General features: G+C 38.6%; 1 protein-coding gene across 2 annotated transcripts in view; it reads left to right on the top strand.

Annotated features, from left to right (window-relative positions):
• Positions 1–16180, top strand: part of LOC144990969 (protocadherin-23-like) — a 36612-nt gene that overhangs the window by 3371 nt on the left and 17061 nt on the right. The window contains exons 2-10 of one of the 2 annotated variants that reach the window (XM_078944464.1): positions 4134–4325; positions 4427–4658; positions 5615–5851; positions 10355–11380; positions 11448–11635; positions 13449–13542; positions 13636–13796; positions 13872–14709; positions 15180–15419. In XM_078944464.1, the coding sequence (XP_078800590.1) occupies positions 4134–4325; positions 4427–4658; positions 5615–5851; positions 10355–11380; positions 11448–11635; positions 13449–13542; positions 13636–13796; positions 13872–14709; positions 15180–15419 (3208 nt within the window). Of the gene's footprint in view, positions 1–4133; positions 4326–4426; positions 4659–5614; positions 5852–10354; positions 11381–11447; positions 11636–13442; positions 13543–13635; positions 13797–13871; positions 14710–15179; positions 15420–16180 lie in introns of both variants that reach the window. The other variant, XM_078944456.1, reaches the window with a different exon arrangement.

Genomic DNA, 16180 nt, shown 5'->3' with positions numbered 1-16180 from the left:
TTTACAGAGTTACGCTTTAATGCTGCCATCATCTGACTAACCCCGAAAATGGTCAAAAATCAGATACATTTTTCAGAATAAAGGGAAAGAAATAACTGTTTCCCCACAATTTGGTACCTATACCTCCATAATCTACCAAGGATTGCCCTGCACTTTTTCAGTATTTGCTATTTCCCTTTACTCTACTGTTATCAGTATTGCCAACTCATATTATCACAAGTTAAGCAGATTATGTATTTCCCTAATTATTATGTTTTCGGTTAAAACTGCAGTGGATTTGAGAGGTCCTGCAGCAGTCATTTAACTGAGCACAACCTCTCAGGAGAGACTGTATTTATAGATGTCGTCCAAATGTTTGGCAAATTATACACTTTAATTTAAATTTAGACTCTTTATTTAAATATGTCATTCCTTAGAAATTCCCAGATGCCGAATTCCATGCACAATACCAGGATTGCATCCAAAGTTTTTCGGTTTAATCATTTTTATTAATGTAAGTAAGACCTTTGGCCTTACTGGGATAATCTGGATCAAGTTGGACTACTACAGTCAAAAACAAATGTAGATTTTGTTTGGTACCTAGAAAACCTGGCATTTCTCATAAGCAGGAGCTGGGACCTACACATGGTTTTAGAGGGGCAGGGGCTCAAAGTCAGAAATGGAGATCAAAAACAAATTCTTTTGTCCTGTAACCCTTGTGCTATCCTAGGCACTTGAACATTGGGAGTTGGGTCATCTAGACCCACTAGACAGTGCGCTGAACCTTTTTTCTTCAATGATTTGTGATCTTCACTGGTGTCCATGGATTACATGAAATCTTTCCACTTTTATCCACCTTTGTCATGGTAGAGAGAACACGTCAATGCAAGGGTGGGGTCATCTAAGATAGCACAAGGGTTAAACAACATGGAAATTGTGTAAAATTTTAAAATAAACTACTAATAGATAACTACTCGGCTACCGTATTTGAAAGTGATATAATTGCCATTTCTTTTATGTAAACAAATTATTGTCAACATGAGTTTGTTCACTTTATCATAGACTTGGAAGACATCAAAGCAATGAAACACTGGAGGTTATTTCTGCTGGCACAAAACGCTGCAGGCATAATCAACATGAATCAAATTTAATTCAGATGGTAATATTTTAAACACAGACATGCTACAACTTTTATCCCCTGAATGCTGAAATGATTAACAATATTTAATGATATCATACTGTTGCTGTGAGGATCTGGGGGTGTAGTTCAGTTTTTCAATGGTGTTTTTGATCATGTTCTGTCCTCTATCAGTCACTCCTGTTAATCATCCACAGCTGTCTTCATTTCTGTTAATTGTCTTCAGGGAGTAGAAGTGTCTGGTTATTATGTCAGGTCAATAGTGTCAGACCTGTAGTGAGGAAGCTATGAACTCACCATAAATACTGTTCATTTATTTTGAAAATTCCCCCGGAGTTTTATTTTGAACTTAGTTCCCAATTTCCCTCAGACGTCTAGCAAAACTAAAAAAAAGTCCTTGACTAATCTAGAGCGTTTTTCTTTCCAAAATATTAACCATATTTGGTGACTAGTTGGACCAGAACTTTCAGATTTAAGTTGCTTCGCTGTCGTCTCCAGTTCTCTGTGGGGCAGCAGCTTCTCTCGCTGTCCTCAGCTGTCCCTAACCCTCTCTGACATAAGCGGCAGATGTGAACCCCCCTGTTACAAGAAAATGTTTTCAACAGAATACCGGGGGTGTTTGTTGCCACGTTTTTTTTTCTTGTATCTCCAACATAAATGTACTAATGTTAATACATAAAAAAAAAAGAGGGCACCCAAGCACTTTTTAATTATGAGGCAAAAAGGACAGGTGCTCAAGCAGGACCCTGTGAGTGCAAGTGCCTGGATAGGAGTGAGGAGTTGACTCTTATAAGTACAAACTCCAATTTTGTTTGGTTTTATAGAGAATATTATACATCTAAACTGGCCACAACCTTTTCAAATTCTTTGTACAAATTCCAGTATAAATCTGATAGCTAATGTGTCTAGTCATCAGACAGGACTGATTGCTTTTTTTTTGTCTCAATTTAAAGAGACAAAGCATTAAACCACTCCTCCAAGTTTCATATTTAGACTTTTACAAGAAAAAAAAACCCTGCACAACTGCAGATGTTCCACCACTCTGAATCACATTGCATCTGTTTGCCATGTCATCAGACAAAAGTTTCCCGCAGAGTCTTTGCACAAAGGCGTCAGTGTTCCTTGTAAACACAAACTCGAGCTCTTCTCACTTCAGTTCTGAATGACAGACATGGCGCCTGGTGCCACTCTGTGGCAGTCTCAAACTCTCACATGAGAAGCCTTAATTCAAGCATAATGTTCTTTAAAAGTTAGTGACATTAAAGGCTGATGATACGGCCCTGTAGACTCACAACTTGATAGTTATTTTACATCAGGCGTGTAATTACATCAGGCGAAAATACTTAAAGTCCCACTCTTAATGATTTTTTAAACTATTTTCAAAGTGTTCCCAGTGACCTTTTAATGATGATTACACCGTTTTTAGCAAAAATAAAAAAATAAAACTGTTATTTTCCAGGACATAATTTCTGCAGAGCGAGAGTAGTTCATTAAAAGTTCACCTCTGAGTTGTGGACCTGGATCACCCCCCCTCCTTTTTTACTGAGTGCTCTTTCTTTACACTCTTTCCCACTAGCTTACAGGCCCTCACATCTCCAACCTAACATTACCGGTGCACCATAAAGAGCGTGTAATATTGAAGCTATCTAGCCGTACAGTTTTGACCCACATTCCAACTTAGACGAGAAAAACAAAGACGTAAATGGATCCATTTGTCTGCAAGTGGATACATTGAAACGGAGCAGAGCAGGGAGCTTGTGGCCTGCCAAGTGCATTTTCTATGTCACAAATAAGCTATTTTTTCAAACTGCATTTTTTTCATCTGCTACTGATTCCCAGTGATTTGAATACTAAAAAACTCAGAAATACAAATTTAAGCGTAATTTTCTCTTTATATGTTCTCCATCATAAAAAAAATGCTAAAAGAACATGGTAAAAACACCAAAATTGCCAGAGTGGGTCTTTAACATTGATGATAAATCCTTTTTGGTGTCATTTTTATGTTGCAATGTCTTAAAGGTTGATTTGGACATGATGGGTGTGTCACAGCACACATCCATTCAGACCTTTATCCTCGTCTCTGTGGCTTACTGCGGTAAAAGTTCATTGATGCCGCAGTGATATAACTCTTTATAAGTAAACTGCAAAGACTGACTCAAACACATCCTTGTCACAGGAGAATAAAGAGCAGGCGGTTTTCCCCTGTTTGTTCTTTGAGGCTTAAGTCTTCTATTGCCTGGGAGGACGTTTTTATGCCTTTATTGTGTTGACCTTTATCTGACAGAGTGAGACTGGTTTATGATTTACAGTAGCATCAAACAGGAGAAGCTGCAGTCACAGCTGCCGAATTATGGCACAACTCTTAATTACAGTTGTAGTCACACGATGTTGATTCATATTTGCTGAGGGAATCAGAAAAAGAAGGGATTGTGATTGAGTTGGGTTCAGCTGAAGGCACAAAGAACTTGGGTACAGGAGGAATGACTGCTTTTGAGAGTTAAAAGTATGTTTCATGTTTAAATACATTCATAGGTTGACTACGAATGGGGACACTTTAAGGAATGCAACAGAGTGGCGACCTGTGCAGGGTGTACCCCGCCTTCGCCCAGCAGTAGCCTGGACAGGCTCCAGCAACCTTGTGACCCCAAAAGGGATATAGCCAGTTAAGAAAATGGATGGATTAAATTAAATTGAATGGATTAGCAGAAAAAGTAAAGTAACTTGAATTTGATAGATTATTTACATTTAGGTAATAAATGTATACAGTAAATCATAAAGTGCTTAAAAAAAGATCTTTGTTTTCTATAAATTGGGGCAACATTTGTGAAGAATACGTATATATTAATGCATACCTCCTTAAAATGAGTTGCATCAATAACAAATTTGCAAGACTAAACTAACACTTCTACCAGTATTAAACTGCTAAACTGACTATTGAAGGAGGGGAACATGTGCAGGTGATAAAGAGGTGGTTGTTATTTTGGGGTTTTCTGACTTTACTGTGTCTTTGTTTTAGGTTGTTGCCACGGATGCAGACACTCCTGAGTTTAGTGTGCTGCTCTACTCTCTGTCCGATGGCTTTGACAATGCGGACAGGCACCCCCTCTTCCAAGTCCAGCCCCACACAGGAGAGCTGTGTGTTTCTCAGGACATTGACAGAGATGTAGGTCCGAGTGTTTATGACATCCTGATCAAAGCTGAAGATCCAGTGAGTGACATCTTTCTAAGATCACCAAATAATAAGGCAAAACCTGATTCTTCTCAATCCAGTTCTGATCAATTGAAAAATATATATTTTTGCTTCTTTAGGGAGGTCAGAGTGCCCAAACCTATGTGCATATTGAAATAGAAGACCTGAACGATAACGCTCCGGTGTTTAACCCAGAAGAGTACACTGTTAGTGTCAGCAACCACGCCCCACCTGGCACCGAAATCCTCAGCGTTATAGCGACTGATCAAGACACGGGCAGGTTTGGATACATCAGCTATAGTATTATACCCAAAGACATGTCCAGCTTGTTTATGCTGGACACACAAACAGGTAAGGACACCAGGACTTTTGTTTGTCTGTATCATGTCGGGTTTCTTACAGCTGGGTAGGACTGTTTTCTTTAGTTTTTACCACATAGCCCATTTGTTGGGATGTAAGACGACTGTGTGATTGGATTAAGACATTGTGTGAGCGTGTAAGTAGCTTGTTGACTTGTGTAAACCCCCATGATATGATTGTTTATGTCACCGCTCAGCATGGTTTAAGGAGAAAATCCACTGATTTAGGCTCCAAGGGACAAGGGGAAGATATAAGCATAAATATGAAAATTAAAACGAATGAATGGGTTAATATTCTGACCTTTTTTTTAAATAAATACAAACTAGTAGAGATTTTATTGAATTTTAAAGGAAGATCTTTAATTCCTTTATCTGTCATCACATGAGGTTGGTCAAAATGTGTTTGCACATTAGCACACCTATTATTGTAGTATTGTTTTTATATTATTCCTATTTTTAAGAAAGATTTTTTTTTCACGTTTATCTTGTTTAATCATTCCAGATTTTAGATATTGACAATCCACAACTTGACTAAGAATAAACATGTTCACCTTTTTGGCATATCCCTTCAGGTCGCCACAGCTTAATCAGCTTTTACTGAGTCACACATTTGCTTTGGCAGAGATTTTTATGCTGGATGCTCTTCCTGATACAACCCTGTATTTTATCTGGGCTGTGGACTGGCACAGGGAGATCCAGACTTCGCCCCCCTTGTGGCTACATAGTTAGGCAGTAGTATAAAGGGTCTTGGCCAAGGACCCATAAGACCCTTCACGCTACTGCCTAACTCTGTGGCCACAAAGGGGCAGTAAACATAAACATACTAACATAAAGACAAATATCCTAATATAATAATATAATGAAGTTGAATAAAAGAAAACCTTTTTCTGATTGTATTATTTTACTGCATTAATTTCAAGCAGATCCAACTCAATCTGCTTTCTTCAGGGATGCTCTTCCTGAACTCCTCCCTGATCCACCTGGGTGCAGCAAGTGTGAAGCTTTTCATAACAGCCCAGGATGGGGAGGGTCTGGCTTCTGCCAGACCTGCAGAGGTCACCATCAACATCCTGCAGAGTGCTCAGATTCCTGCTGTGTTCCAGAAATCCCGCTACACTTTCACAATTCCCGAAGATGCGGCACTCGGGACATATGTGGGGAAGGTGCAGGCTGTTGTCCCGACGCGTAAGTGTGAACATTCCCAAATCCTCATAGTGAGGAGTGTTGGAGAGAAGTGAAGGGAATGGTTTGTGTTAGCATCCTGATAGATTTGGCCAATCAAAGCAGAAGCAGAATATGTATTAAATAAAAGAAAAGGAATAGTGCACATAGCCGCTGGAAAAAGAATCACATGAGTAATGTTTATAGGACAAACTTTTGGCTGTTGTATTTTTCTGATAAACTATGCGGACCGTAGCCCAACAGTGGCTAAGATGACCCTAATGACCCGTTATGGAAACCAGTGGTATAAAAAATAGATGGATGGACATTTTGTTGCATCTTTCTTGTCAGAATAGATTATTCTGCATTTTATTGTAATTTGCTTTTAAAAGCTTGCATATCCTCCTGACTACCAGAAAACAAAATGGTACAGTCAAAATTTTTAAGATCTACTACTAAAAGACCAGAATCCACCATACATGTCCTCTGTAGATAGCAAAAGGAGTTTGTTCAGTAGTATGCAGTGGTTGGGGGATATTCAGGTTTAGAATTGTCCTCTAAGGAGGACAAATTTGCATTGCTGGTAGTAATGAGGATATATTATACAGCAATCATTTTAAAGTTTTCACCTCTGTGCCTGTCAAACCCAAGCACTTTCAGGTGATGCAACACCCACGTTAAGACCAGCTCTATTCTGTTTGGTCAAACTAAACATTTTTATGCTAAAACTATGTTAAATTGGTATTCTGATGCTGTAATGGGTCATAAACTGCAGCTACTGTTACATGGATTCCCAAATTATTTTTGCTTGTCTAAAGCTAGTAAAGAATAATATTAGACTAATGCCAGTTGCTCCCCACAGCAAACTTTCACAATGCTCAAAATCAGGCTTACACTGTTTGTTGTGAATGCAGATGGTATCCACCCTGACTGTTATAGGTATACGGTAAAACATTTAGATAAAAAGCAGCCTGTAGCAAATCCAGCTTTGTGTTTTTTTTTGTTGCTTTTGTAGATGCCCAACCTCAGAACATAGCACAAACAAACAAAAGCAGTCCCAGTCTGTCCTGTTCTCTTTCTGTCTACATCTGCCCCTGCTAGTTATCACTGATGGAACCATCAGGATTCAGGTGATGACCAGTATGTGTAGCAAGGATGTCTGAAAAACAAACAGCATATCGCATCCATAGACACAGATCAAACACCCCTTTCCTTTCCCGCATCTTTCTGTCCAGGAAAAATAAACTGCTGCTTAATCTAAATTTCTATAGACAACAAAAAAGGCCAAAAATACACTTCTTTTGCATATTACTAAATGTACTCAGTTTTTCTTTTGAAGAAATTTAAAATGAGGTTGTTTTCAGTAAGGGTGGTGGTGGAGGGAGCTTTTGACCATATTTAATGTAAATATATAACAATTTAGCAAGATTTTTATCTAAAAAAAATAATCATTTTATAGTTGAGCTATTTGCAAAACTCAGATTTATTGACACACTGCTAATTGTAATCCCACTGAATTATACTTGCATTACTTTATTTTCTTAATTTATTAAAAGTCTTATCCATCCAACCATCTTCCAGACCGGCGTAATCCCCTCGGGGTCACAACTCTGCAACTGTTGGGGGAAGCCAGGGTACAGTCCAGTATCAGCCTAATGAATTTTGCCCCTTTGTCCCTCAAAAATGTTCTGATGCTCATCAGTGCTGTACCCTTTGTATTTTGTATCTCAACCATTTAAACTATTGATCAATGAGAGTCATATAGACAGCAGTGTAGTTACATTTGATGCATGTTTTAATACATTTTAAAAATGAACATTTAGTTAAAAAAATACATGTGGACTTCTCACACAATAAATGCATGACTTTTTATCTGTTTTGAACTGAGTTTATCTGCTCAGATCATCCATATTTATGTATATGAAACATCATTCCAACTTTTCAGGATCATCTCCTCATTATTGTCTGGTTACATTATGAAGTCCCTTTAACTGCTAAACTTCCTCTCCACTGTAGACAGGCATTTAAGGCTCTTTAATCCATTAAGAGATTAACACTTGAGCTTAAAGTCAAAGCAACATAGATTGGACATCCTTAAGCTCTCTGCTTGGGTTTTTTAGAAGAGAAACAAACACTTGGAGGGTACTTATGGGATTTTCCTAACTGTGCTGTAATTACTTCAAGTTCACACTGACTGCCCAATGAGCAACCATCTCCACTGAGTGTTTTAGGTCACTTGAACACAGCATATTTTTGTGCAAATAGACCTGAGAAAACAAGAAGAACAATCAACCAAGAAAAGAAATGTGGCAATCAATATTGTCTAATTCCCTAATTCAATGTATTAATATTATTTATTTTGATCCTGCTCATTCTAATGTGGCCACAGTTTGCTAAGCATAGTTTAATAGTGGCCTACATCCCGTGAGTGACCAGTTTGTCACATTGAAGACATTTTTGTGAAATCCCACTTATTCACCTGAACAACTGTGGGAAAGAAAAACTCTCTAAATGGATGTAAAGTTGGAAACATGCAGTGGGATCAGGCTCAATAAGGGCAACCATCTGCTGTGACTAACTGGGGTTAGAGAGGACAGGAAAGAAACAAACACAGAGAAGATTAAAAAAAAAGCTTGAATGCAGATGCTGTCATGGATAACAAGCACCCAAATGTCCAAACAGGTTTACGCAAAACACGACAACCCCTGAACTCTTTCCTTGCTCTGTAGTGATAAGGGTTCGGTAAGACTCCCAAAGCACCATTTGACTTTGACTCGAAAATGATTCAACATGATTTGATTAAGTATACATTTATTTTCAACAGTCTATCCAAAGCCTTCAACCTTTCAATAAACAACATTAATAAATATATACAATATATACAACATATATTAATATACACAATTATTTAATGGGGCAATTTTATGTAAAACGAAAAGTTTTGGCTATTTGGAGAGAGACCCATTCTGGTTAAAATTGTGTTTTTAAAAATATTGTAGCATTTTTCCGATGACAGAGAGCATATATTAAGAAAATCAGGCTCAAAAATTGCATTTCTGAGTATTTCTTCATTCACATTGTGTGAATCAAGAGCAAAAGGAAAAAATTCAGTTTGAAAAAGCTTGTAGTTGTGGCGTTAAAGAAACCTGCTCCTCTCCATTCTGATGCATTCACTTGTAGGCGACCAGATCCATGTACGTTTTCCTCGTCTGAGCTGGCATCTGGCTTAAAACTGTACAGCTGGATACCTCCGATGTTGTACGCCATTTTTGTTATGTTAGGTTGGGGGTTGGGTGGGTGAGGAGGTGTAAGCTAGCGTTATAGCGCATAAACAAAGAGCTCTCAGCAACAGTAAGGAGGGGTGGTGTTGCTCTAGTCTACTCCAACTGTCCCGCCCACAACTCAGTGCTCCTCTTCCTTTCATAATTTCTTCTAAAATAGCTCAAAAGTTGATCGGAGTGGGACTTTAAATGAAATAATTGTTGATATTAAGCTAAGTAAATTTTTAATTAAAAGGGTTTGGAGTACATTATTTTTTGAGGTCATTGTTGACAAAAAATAACCTGTAAACATCTTGTTGAACATATTAAAGAGAAAGTTCCAGAAGAAAATAAAGAAAATTTATAATTGCTACTTTGTTCAATGATACATCCCTGTATTATATTACGTCAAACTGTGGGGACCAAATAGTAAAACAATACGTATTGCAACTAAAAAAAGGTTATAAGTACAATAAATAAGGCTGGTTATTATGATCATACTCATCACTGTTTGTGAATCAAGGAGTGGAAAAATTAAAAAAGATTTCCTGCATAACTATTAAAAATTTAGAAACACTTATAATTTAACACTTTAATTTAACACTTCAACACTTAAATTGTTGTGAAACAAAAATAGATTTAAAAATAAGAGGCTTATTATTTACTTTTTGAAAGGGTTGTTTGTCACATCAATTACCTTAAAAATTATACAAAAATATTTTTTACTGATATTTAAAATTATATTGTTTCAGATGCTTTACTAAGATTGTGAATATAGGCTAGGATTCAAAAGTTATAGATTTAGCTGTGAATTTCCATGTTATCATGTCACGTGTTTCATATTGTTCAGGGTTTTTACTGTTGTAGATAAATGCTTTTTTAATTAACGTAACTGAAATTGAATTTAACTTTAACTCGATTTTGACTGAAAAAGGTGAAACTTTTCAATAACAACGTTTTAAATTTACATCATGTGACTAAATATCTTTTTTCTCTCAATTGTTATATTTGATGCATCAATAAAACCTTTTGATCCCAATAAATTTAAAATTTTAAACCCATCTTTAAGGAAATTGAGCACAAAATCTATATTTGCAAATATATTTTAAAGAACAGGCAAAGGTAACCACTTATTCTTGTGCTTTCATTGGTCACATGAGTTTGCTGCATATATTAAGTACAACAGCAGCCTGTCTGCTCTATAACAGCCAGAATAAAGTCCAATTAACCTTAAAAATTAAGTTATTGTGTTTTGTTTTTTTCACAGAGTCAACAAAATCTGTTTCCTACCGAATCTCGTCTGGGGATCCACACAAATGGTTCTCCATTCATCCGAAATCTGGTGCGATCAGCAGTATCAAGCCCCTGGACCATGAGAGTCAGCCGTACGTCCTGCTGGTTCTTCAGTGCTACACAGAGACCTCTGAGGTCTACAGTACAGCTCAAGTCAACATCTCTATAGCAGACATAAATGACAACGCCCCCGTCTTCCCCAAAAGCAGCGACTCCATCACAGTGTCCCAGGGGACTCTGCCGGGGACAGTGCTCTTCATCGCTCATGCTCACGATCACGACAGTGGTGCCAATGGAAGGGTGCGGTATTACCTAAAGCATACAGGTGGGCTGTTTGCCATCGAGCGCAACCTTGGAACTGTCACCCTCAACCAGAGCTTACAAGGGGGGCATCAGTCAAGCTATGGGCTGGAAATTGTAGCTGAGGATGAAGGAGATCCATCACTCAGCTCCATACTGACACTTTTGGTTGATGTGGACCAAAAAGCCGCAGAGGACAACCTGGCATTTGAGACTCTTGTTTATCAGGTAGAGATAGGTGAGGCATACCGCAAAGACTCTCGAGTCATCCAGGTGAGAGCGCACCAAACCTGGGGAGCTCGCACATCCAACACAGACCTGACTTACTCTTTAGAAACAGAGCCAGGGTTCCCTCCCGCTCCGTTTCGTGTTCACCCAAAGACTGGGTGGCTGTACCTTTCCAACAGTCTAGATTTTGAGGCTGAGTCAAGGTTTCGTTTTCAAGTGTTGGCCACGTCCACGGATGCCTCTCTGGAAAACACCACAGCAACAGCAACAGTGATCGTTCATGTGTTGGACATCAATGACAACGCACCTGTGTTTGGTAGAGAGGTTTACTACTTCACTGTGTCAGAGGGGTCCTCACCTCAGGGTCTCGTCGGAACAGTTGAGGCTGTTGATAAGGACTCTGGGAAAAACAGCCAGCTGTCCTACATCCTTCTGTCGGACGGGAAATTCTTCCGCATCAACGCTAGAACAGGTGACCCATCAGCATAGACCCCTCCGCTGCGATTGTCAGTCTGACTTTGTGATGATCTCTCCTCCAGGTGAGATCATCAACTGGGTGGCGTTGGATCGGGAGCGACACGGCCAGCACACCCTGAAGGTGATGGTGACTGACCAGGGACACCCTCGTTTAAACGCCACGGCAACCGTTCACATCCTGATCACAGACATCAACGACAACAGTCCACAGTTTAGACACATTCCTGCTAGCAAAGAGCTGAGTATCCACGTGAGTGAAATGTTCAAAAGAATATTTATATTTTTTCTCTATTTTTTTTATTGTTCATACAAGACGTTCCAAAATAAAAGAAGCTATTTTCTATGAACAGTAGAAGTTAGACAGAAAAAGAACATCTTATTGTACATGCACCTCCTTGATCAGCGTATTAACACAAGATGGCAACAGACAAAAAATAATAATAAAGATAAATAAATTAAAAGTAATTCTTTCCAAAACAATGACCCCTTCCAAAACTGATCCCCAATTCACAGTTTGAGTTAATCTAAATTGTTATCCATCATTGTAGTGTATCTATCAAAAATTTTATCCTTGAATGTTTTGTTTGTGCATGTTTAAATGTAATACCAATGAGTTCCATAATTTAACACCATGAACTGATGTGAAAAACAGAATAACTCCAAAAAAATTACTTTATTGTTAAATTTTATTTGATGCAGTGGTTGAAAATAACATGGAAACAAAGCTTTATTTTTGTTGATGAGAGCTAAAGCTACGTTTTATTAAGTAATTAAATAGTAATAAAAAATAAAAGTATTCAAATTACAAAAATCTATAAAAACATAAAAATTACTTGTTCAATGTACCCTCTTTCTAAGTCTGGTTACAATGAGCAACCTTCCTATATCATGGATAAAAAATGTATTCCTTAAAAAATATTTGTTATACACATGGAAATAAATAAAAGTTGGTTTCACCCATTAGACCATCCACCTGCCAATCAAAAACCCAAACTTCTAAAAATATACAAACAAAAGTTTGAAGAAATCATAACAACTAACAAAAAATAACAATTTCAGAGTTCATGAAAAACGCAAAAAACATATTTAAAAATATGTCAATGGAAAGTGGGAACTTGGAGAGAAGTGATAATTGCCTTGAAGTACACCCTACTTTTTTCTGCCAACAACATTGTATGTTACAGTACAGACCAAAAGTTTGGACACACTGTCCCATTCATTTGAATGAGAGGGTCGGCCAAACTATTGGTCTGTACTGTATGTTTGCTCCGTTATAGTTTTTTTTATAACAACTTGTTTGCTGTTCACTTTAAGCAGCTTAACTTCCCGTAAATAAGCTTTGTTGGTTTTTCTAAATATACTGTTTATTTTTATATAGGCAGAAAAATGTCAAACTACCTTAAATGTTCCTTTTTTTTTTATCTCCAAGCAGGCAAGGCAGTTCTTTTTATATTCCAAATGTAAAAACTTTCTTCAATCTTTTTTTAACCCTTGTGCTATCCTAGGCACTTTAACATTGGGAGTTGGGTCATCTAGACCCACTAGACAGTGCGCTGAACCTTTTTTCTTCAATGATTTGTGAACCTCACTGGTGTCCATGGATTATATGAAATCTTTCCACCTTTATCCATCTTTGTCATGGTAGGGAGAACATGCCAAAGTAAGGGTGGGGTCATCTAAGATAGCACAAGGGTTAAAGTTATCATCTTTCTCAATAGTTGATTTTTTTGCCCAATAGAAATTATTGAGCAAACCTGGGTCTGTAGTGGTTATTGGCTTTCATTTCCAAACACATTTCAGTCATTCATTTGTTCTCTTAGTGTTTCATAGGATTTTATTTTTTCAAATGTTGAGAAATAATTTATTTTTTTAGTTTTAATTTTCGCTTTAATCTTTTTGAGTCATCTGAGTAGTTCAACTACTGACCAAACATGTACATTAATCTAAAGAAGCAAGACAACATGTGGTCAAAGGAGCTCTCCATCCAGGCTTGTGAGGTTTACTCAACACTGGTTATGTGTGATGAGCATTTCATCTCCCTCCTCTCTGTTTGGCAGATGCAGGCAGATGCCCCTGCAGGATCTGTGGTGACAAACATGTTTGCAACAGACTTGGATGCAGGAGAGAATGGAACAGTTACTTATTCTCTGATGACAGGTGAGCTCTAAATGTGTGTTTTTCAGTTGGAGCCTTTGTTTTTACCTGACGAACAGAGATGGTAACTCTGCTGTTTTCTGTCTTTCGGTTTAGAAGGGGATGCGGTCGGACACTTTGAGGTGGACAGTGAAAGCGGAGAGATTAGAATGACTCAGCTTTTCACCCAAAATACCAAACAGCATTACATTCTGAAAGTAACAGCAAAGGACGGTGGAGTTTCTCCACAGGAAAATACTGCAGTGCTTCATGTGCAGGTAAGAACTACTTGTGGTGGAAATAATTTTAGTTTCCTGTTGTAACTACAAGTGTTGCATGGTTTTCTTCCACAGGTCTATGGATCTGAGAAAGCGTTCGGCATCTCCAGCCACCAGGCTTTGAGGCATTTCTTTGTGCGTGAGGACACCAAGCCTGGGGCTGTTATTGGCTCTGTGAGTGTGGGGAGTGAAGGCAGGTTTCATTACTCCATCGCCGAAGGGGATGGGAGCCTTTACTTTGGCATTGATGGCACCTCTGGTGACCTCTACGTTAACCAGCCACTGGACTACGAGTCCACGTCTCAGTTCTTCTTGCTGGTTCGCGCTGAGGATGTGGGCCCTGCTGCTGGGGTGAACGTGTCTGTTGCTGTCAGTGTCACGGTGGAAGACGTCAATGATCACACGCCTTGGTTCTTGGAGGAGCTGGTGATTTTTGGTCTACGCGAAGACGCCGCAGTTGGGTCACTGGCATTTGCCTTTCATGCCAGAGATGCAGATGGGACTTTTCCAAATGGTGCCCTCCGTTACAGTCTTACCTCTGACATCAGCGAGTCTCCATCCCATTTCCCCTTTGACATTGACCCACGCACAGGTTGCCTGACTGTCGCAGCACCACTGGACCGCGAGAGTGTACCCTCTTTTGTGTTCACTGTAACTGCAACAGACCAGGCCATCAGCAAGGAGGAGAGGAAACAGGCGTCGGTGACGGCTCAGCTCTTTCTGCTAGACGTAAACGATAACCGGCCAGTGTTTGTGTCAGGCGACACAGTCCAGGTGATGGAGGATGCAGAGGTGGGGAGTCTCCTGCATCATTTCCTGGCTATAGATGGGGACTTGGGGGCAAATGGGGTTACCACTTTCTCCCTTATCGCTGGAAACAGCAAGGGTGTCTTCTCGCTGGAGGAGAGAACAGGTAACCACTTGTATTTGTTTTATTTACACGAACAATAAAAAAGCATACAAATTTCTTTCTTTTCGAATTTTCATTGTATTAAAAACAAATTAATTCTCACAATTGTCATTCTTTGAAAAACAGAAGTCATTGAGATTAAGTTAGATTTAGTGAATAGTGACAAAAATTAAATGAAACCTTTAAATTCTTTATTTATTTGCAATAATTTTTTTCATTAATGAATTTTTTTTAACCTGTTTTGCATGGCGGAGACATCTTAACATTCACCTTACCAAAGGTTTATTATTGATATATTTATATATTTATATACAGTACGTTGTGAGGATGAAAAGTTGCGTTTTCTTTAAATAACAGATTTTATTTTGGTAATTTTACTGTAACAATTTTTACTCAATGAGATTGCCTCTTTCTCTTGAAAAACTCTGCATCTTCTAAGTTTGGACCTTTTGTTTGTATTTTTCGTCTTTAAGGTCTCCTGTTTTTGTCCTCTCCTCTGGACTATGAGACTCAGCAAGTCCACCGTATAACTGTCCGTGCTGTTGACCACGGCGCCCCCCAGCTCTCCTCCACTCAGACTCTGACGGTGAAGGTGGGGGACGTGAACGATCAGGCGCCGGTCTTCAGTGAGATCATCTATGAGGCCAGTGTGGCAGAGAACAGAGACGCTGGAGAGCCAGTGGTTAGGGTGTCTGCAACTGACATAGACTCAGGTAATGTTTAAGACCTAGTTTTCCTTTTTATCCGTTTATCTTTTTTTTAAACTGAGGTGATCATATGAAGTTTGGTTTGTATGGTTTTAACTCATAGACAAACTCTGAAAACAGAATAAAAACACAATTTTGGTTTTTAAATTTTTACTCTGATCATCTTTTGATCTATTGTAGCAGCGTTCCAGGTTTTTCTTTTAAGTATAATTATGCCGTTTTTAGCCAAAATCAATACATTTTGTGTGATTTTCTTGGACATAGTTGCTGCAGAGCAGCAGTAGTTCCTTAGAAATACACCTCTGAGTTGTGGGTAGGACTTTTGCAACAGAGTAAGCCCGCCCCCACTTCCCTTCGTCCATCCGTTTACACTCTTGGCTGCTAGCTTACAGCTTCTCACAACCCTAACCTAACATTACTGGTGTAACAAAAATGGTGAGCAGTAACAGAGCTATCCAGCCAGATGCCACCTCAGACGAGGAAAACAAGACGAACATGGATCTAGTCGCCAGTGAATGCATCAGAATGGAACGAGCAGAGAGCTTGTGGGTTGCCGACTGTAGCACCTACGTCGCAAATAAGCTCTTTTTCCAATGGCATATTTTCATCTGATCTTAATTCCCCATAAATTTAATAAATAAATACTCGAAAAGGCTATTTTGAGTTTAATCTTTTTTTCTCCATCATGAGAAAAATGCCACAAAAATGTCAAAAACATCAAAAACACCATTTTTATCTGAGTGTGTTTCTAAATCCAACCCCAAAAA

The sequence above is a fragment of the Oryzias latipes genome, chromosome 1 (assembly GCF_053564925.1).
Source record: "Oryzias latipes strain Hd-rR chromosome 1, Olatipes_Hd-rR_3.1".
Taxonomy (NCBI): Eukaryota; Metazoa; Chordata; class Actinopteri; order Beloniformes; family Adrianichthyidae; genus Oryzias; species Oryzias latipes.
The sequence above is the reverse complement of the archived record's forward strand: the minus strand, read 5'-3'. Positions and strand labels throughout refer to the sequence as shown.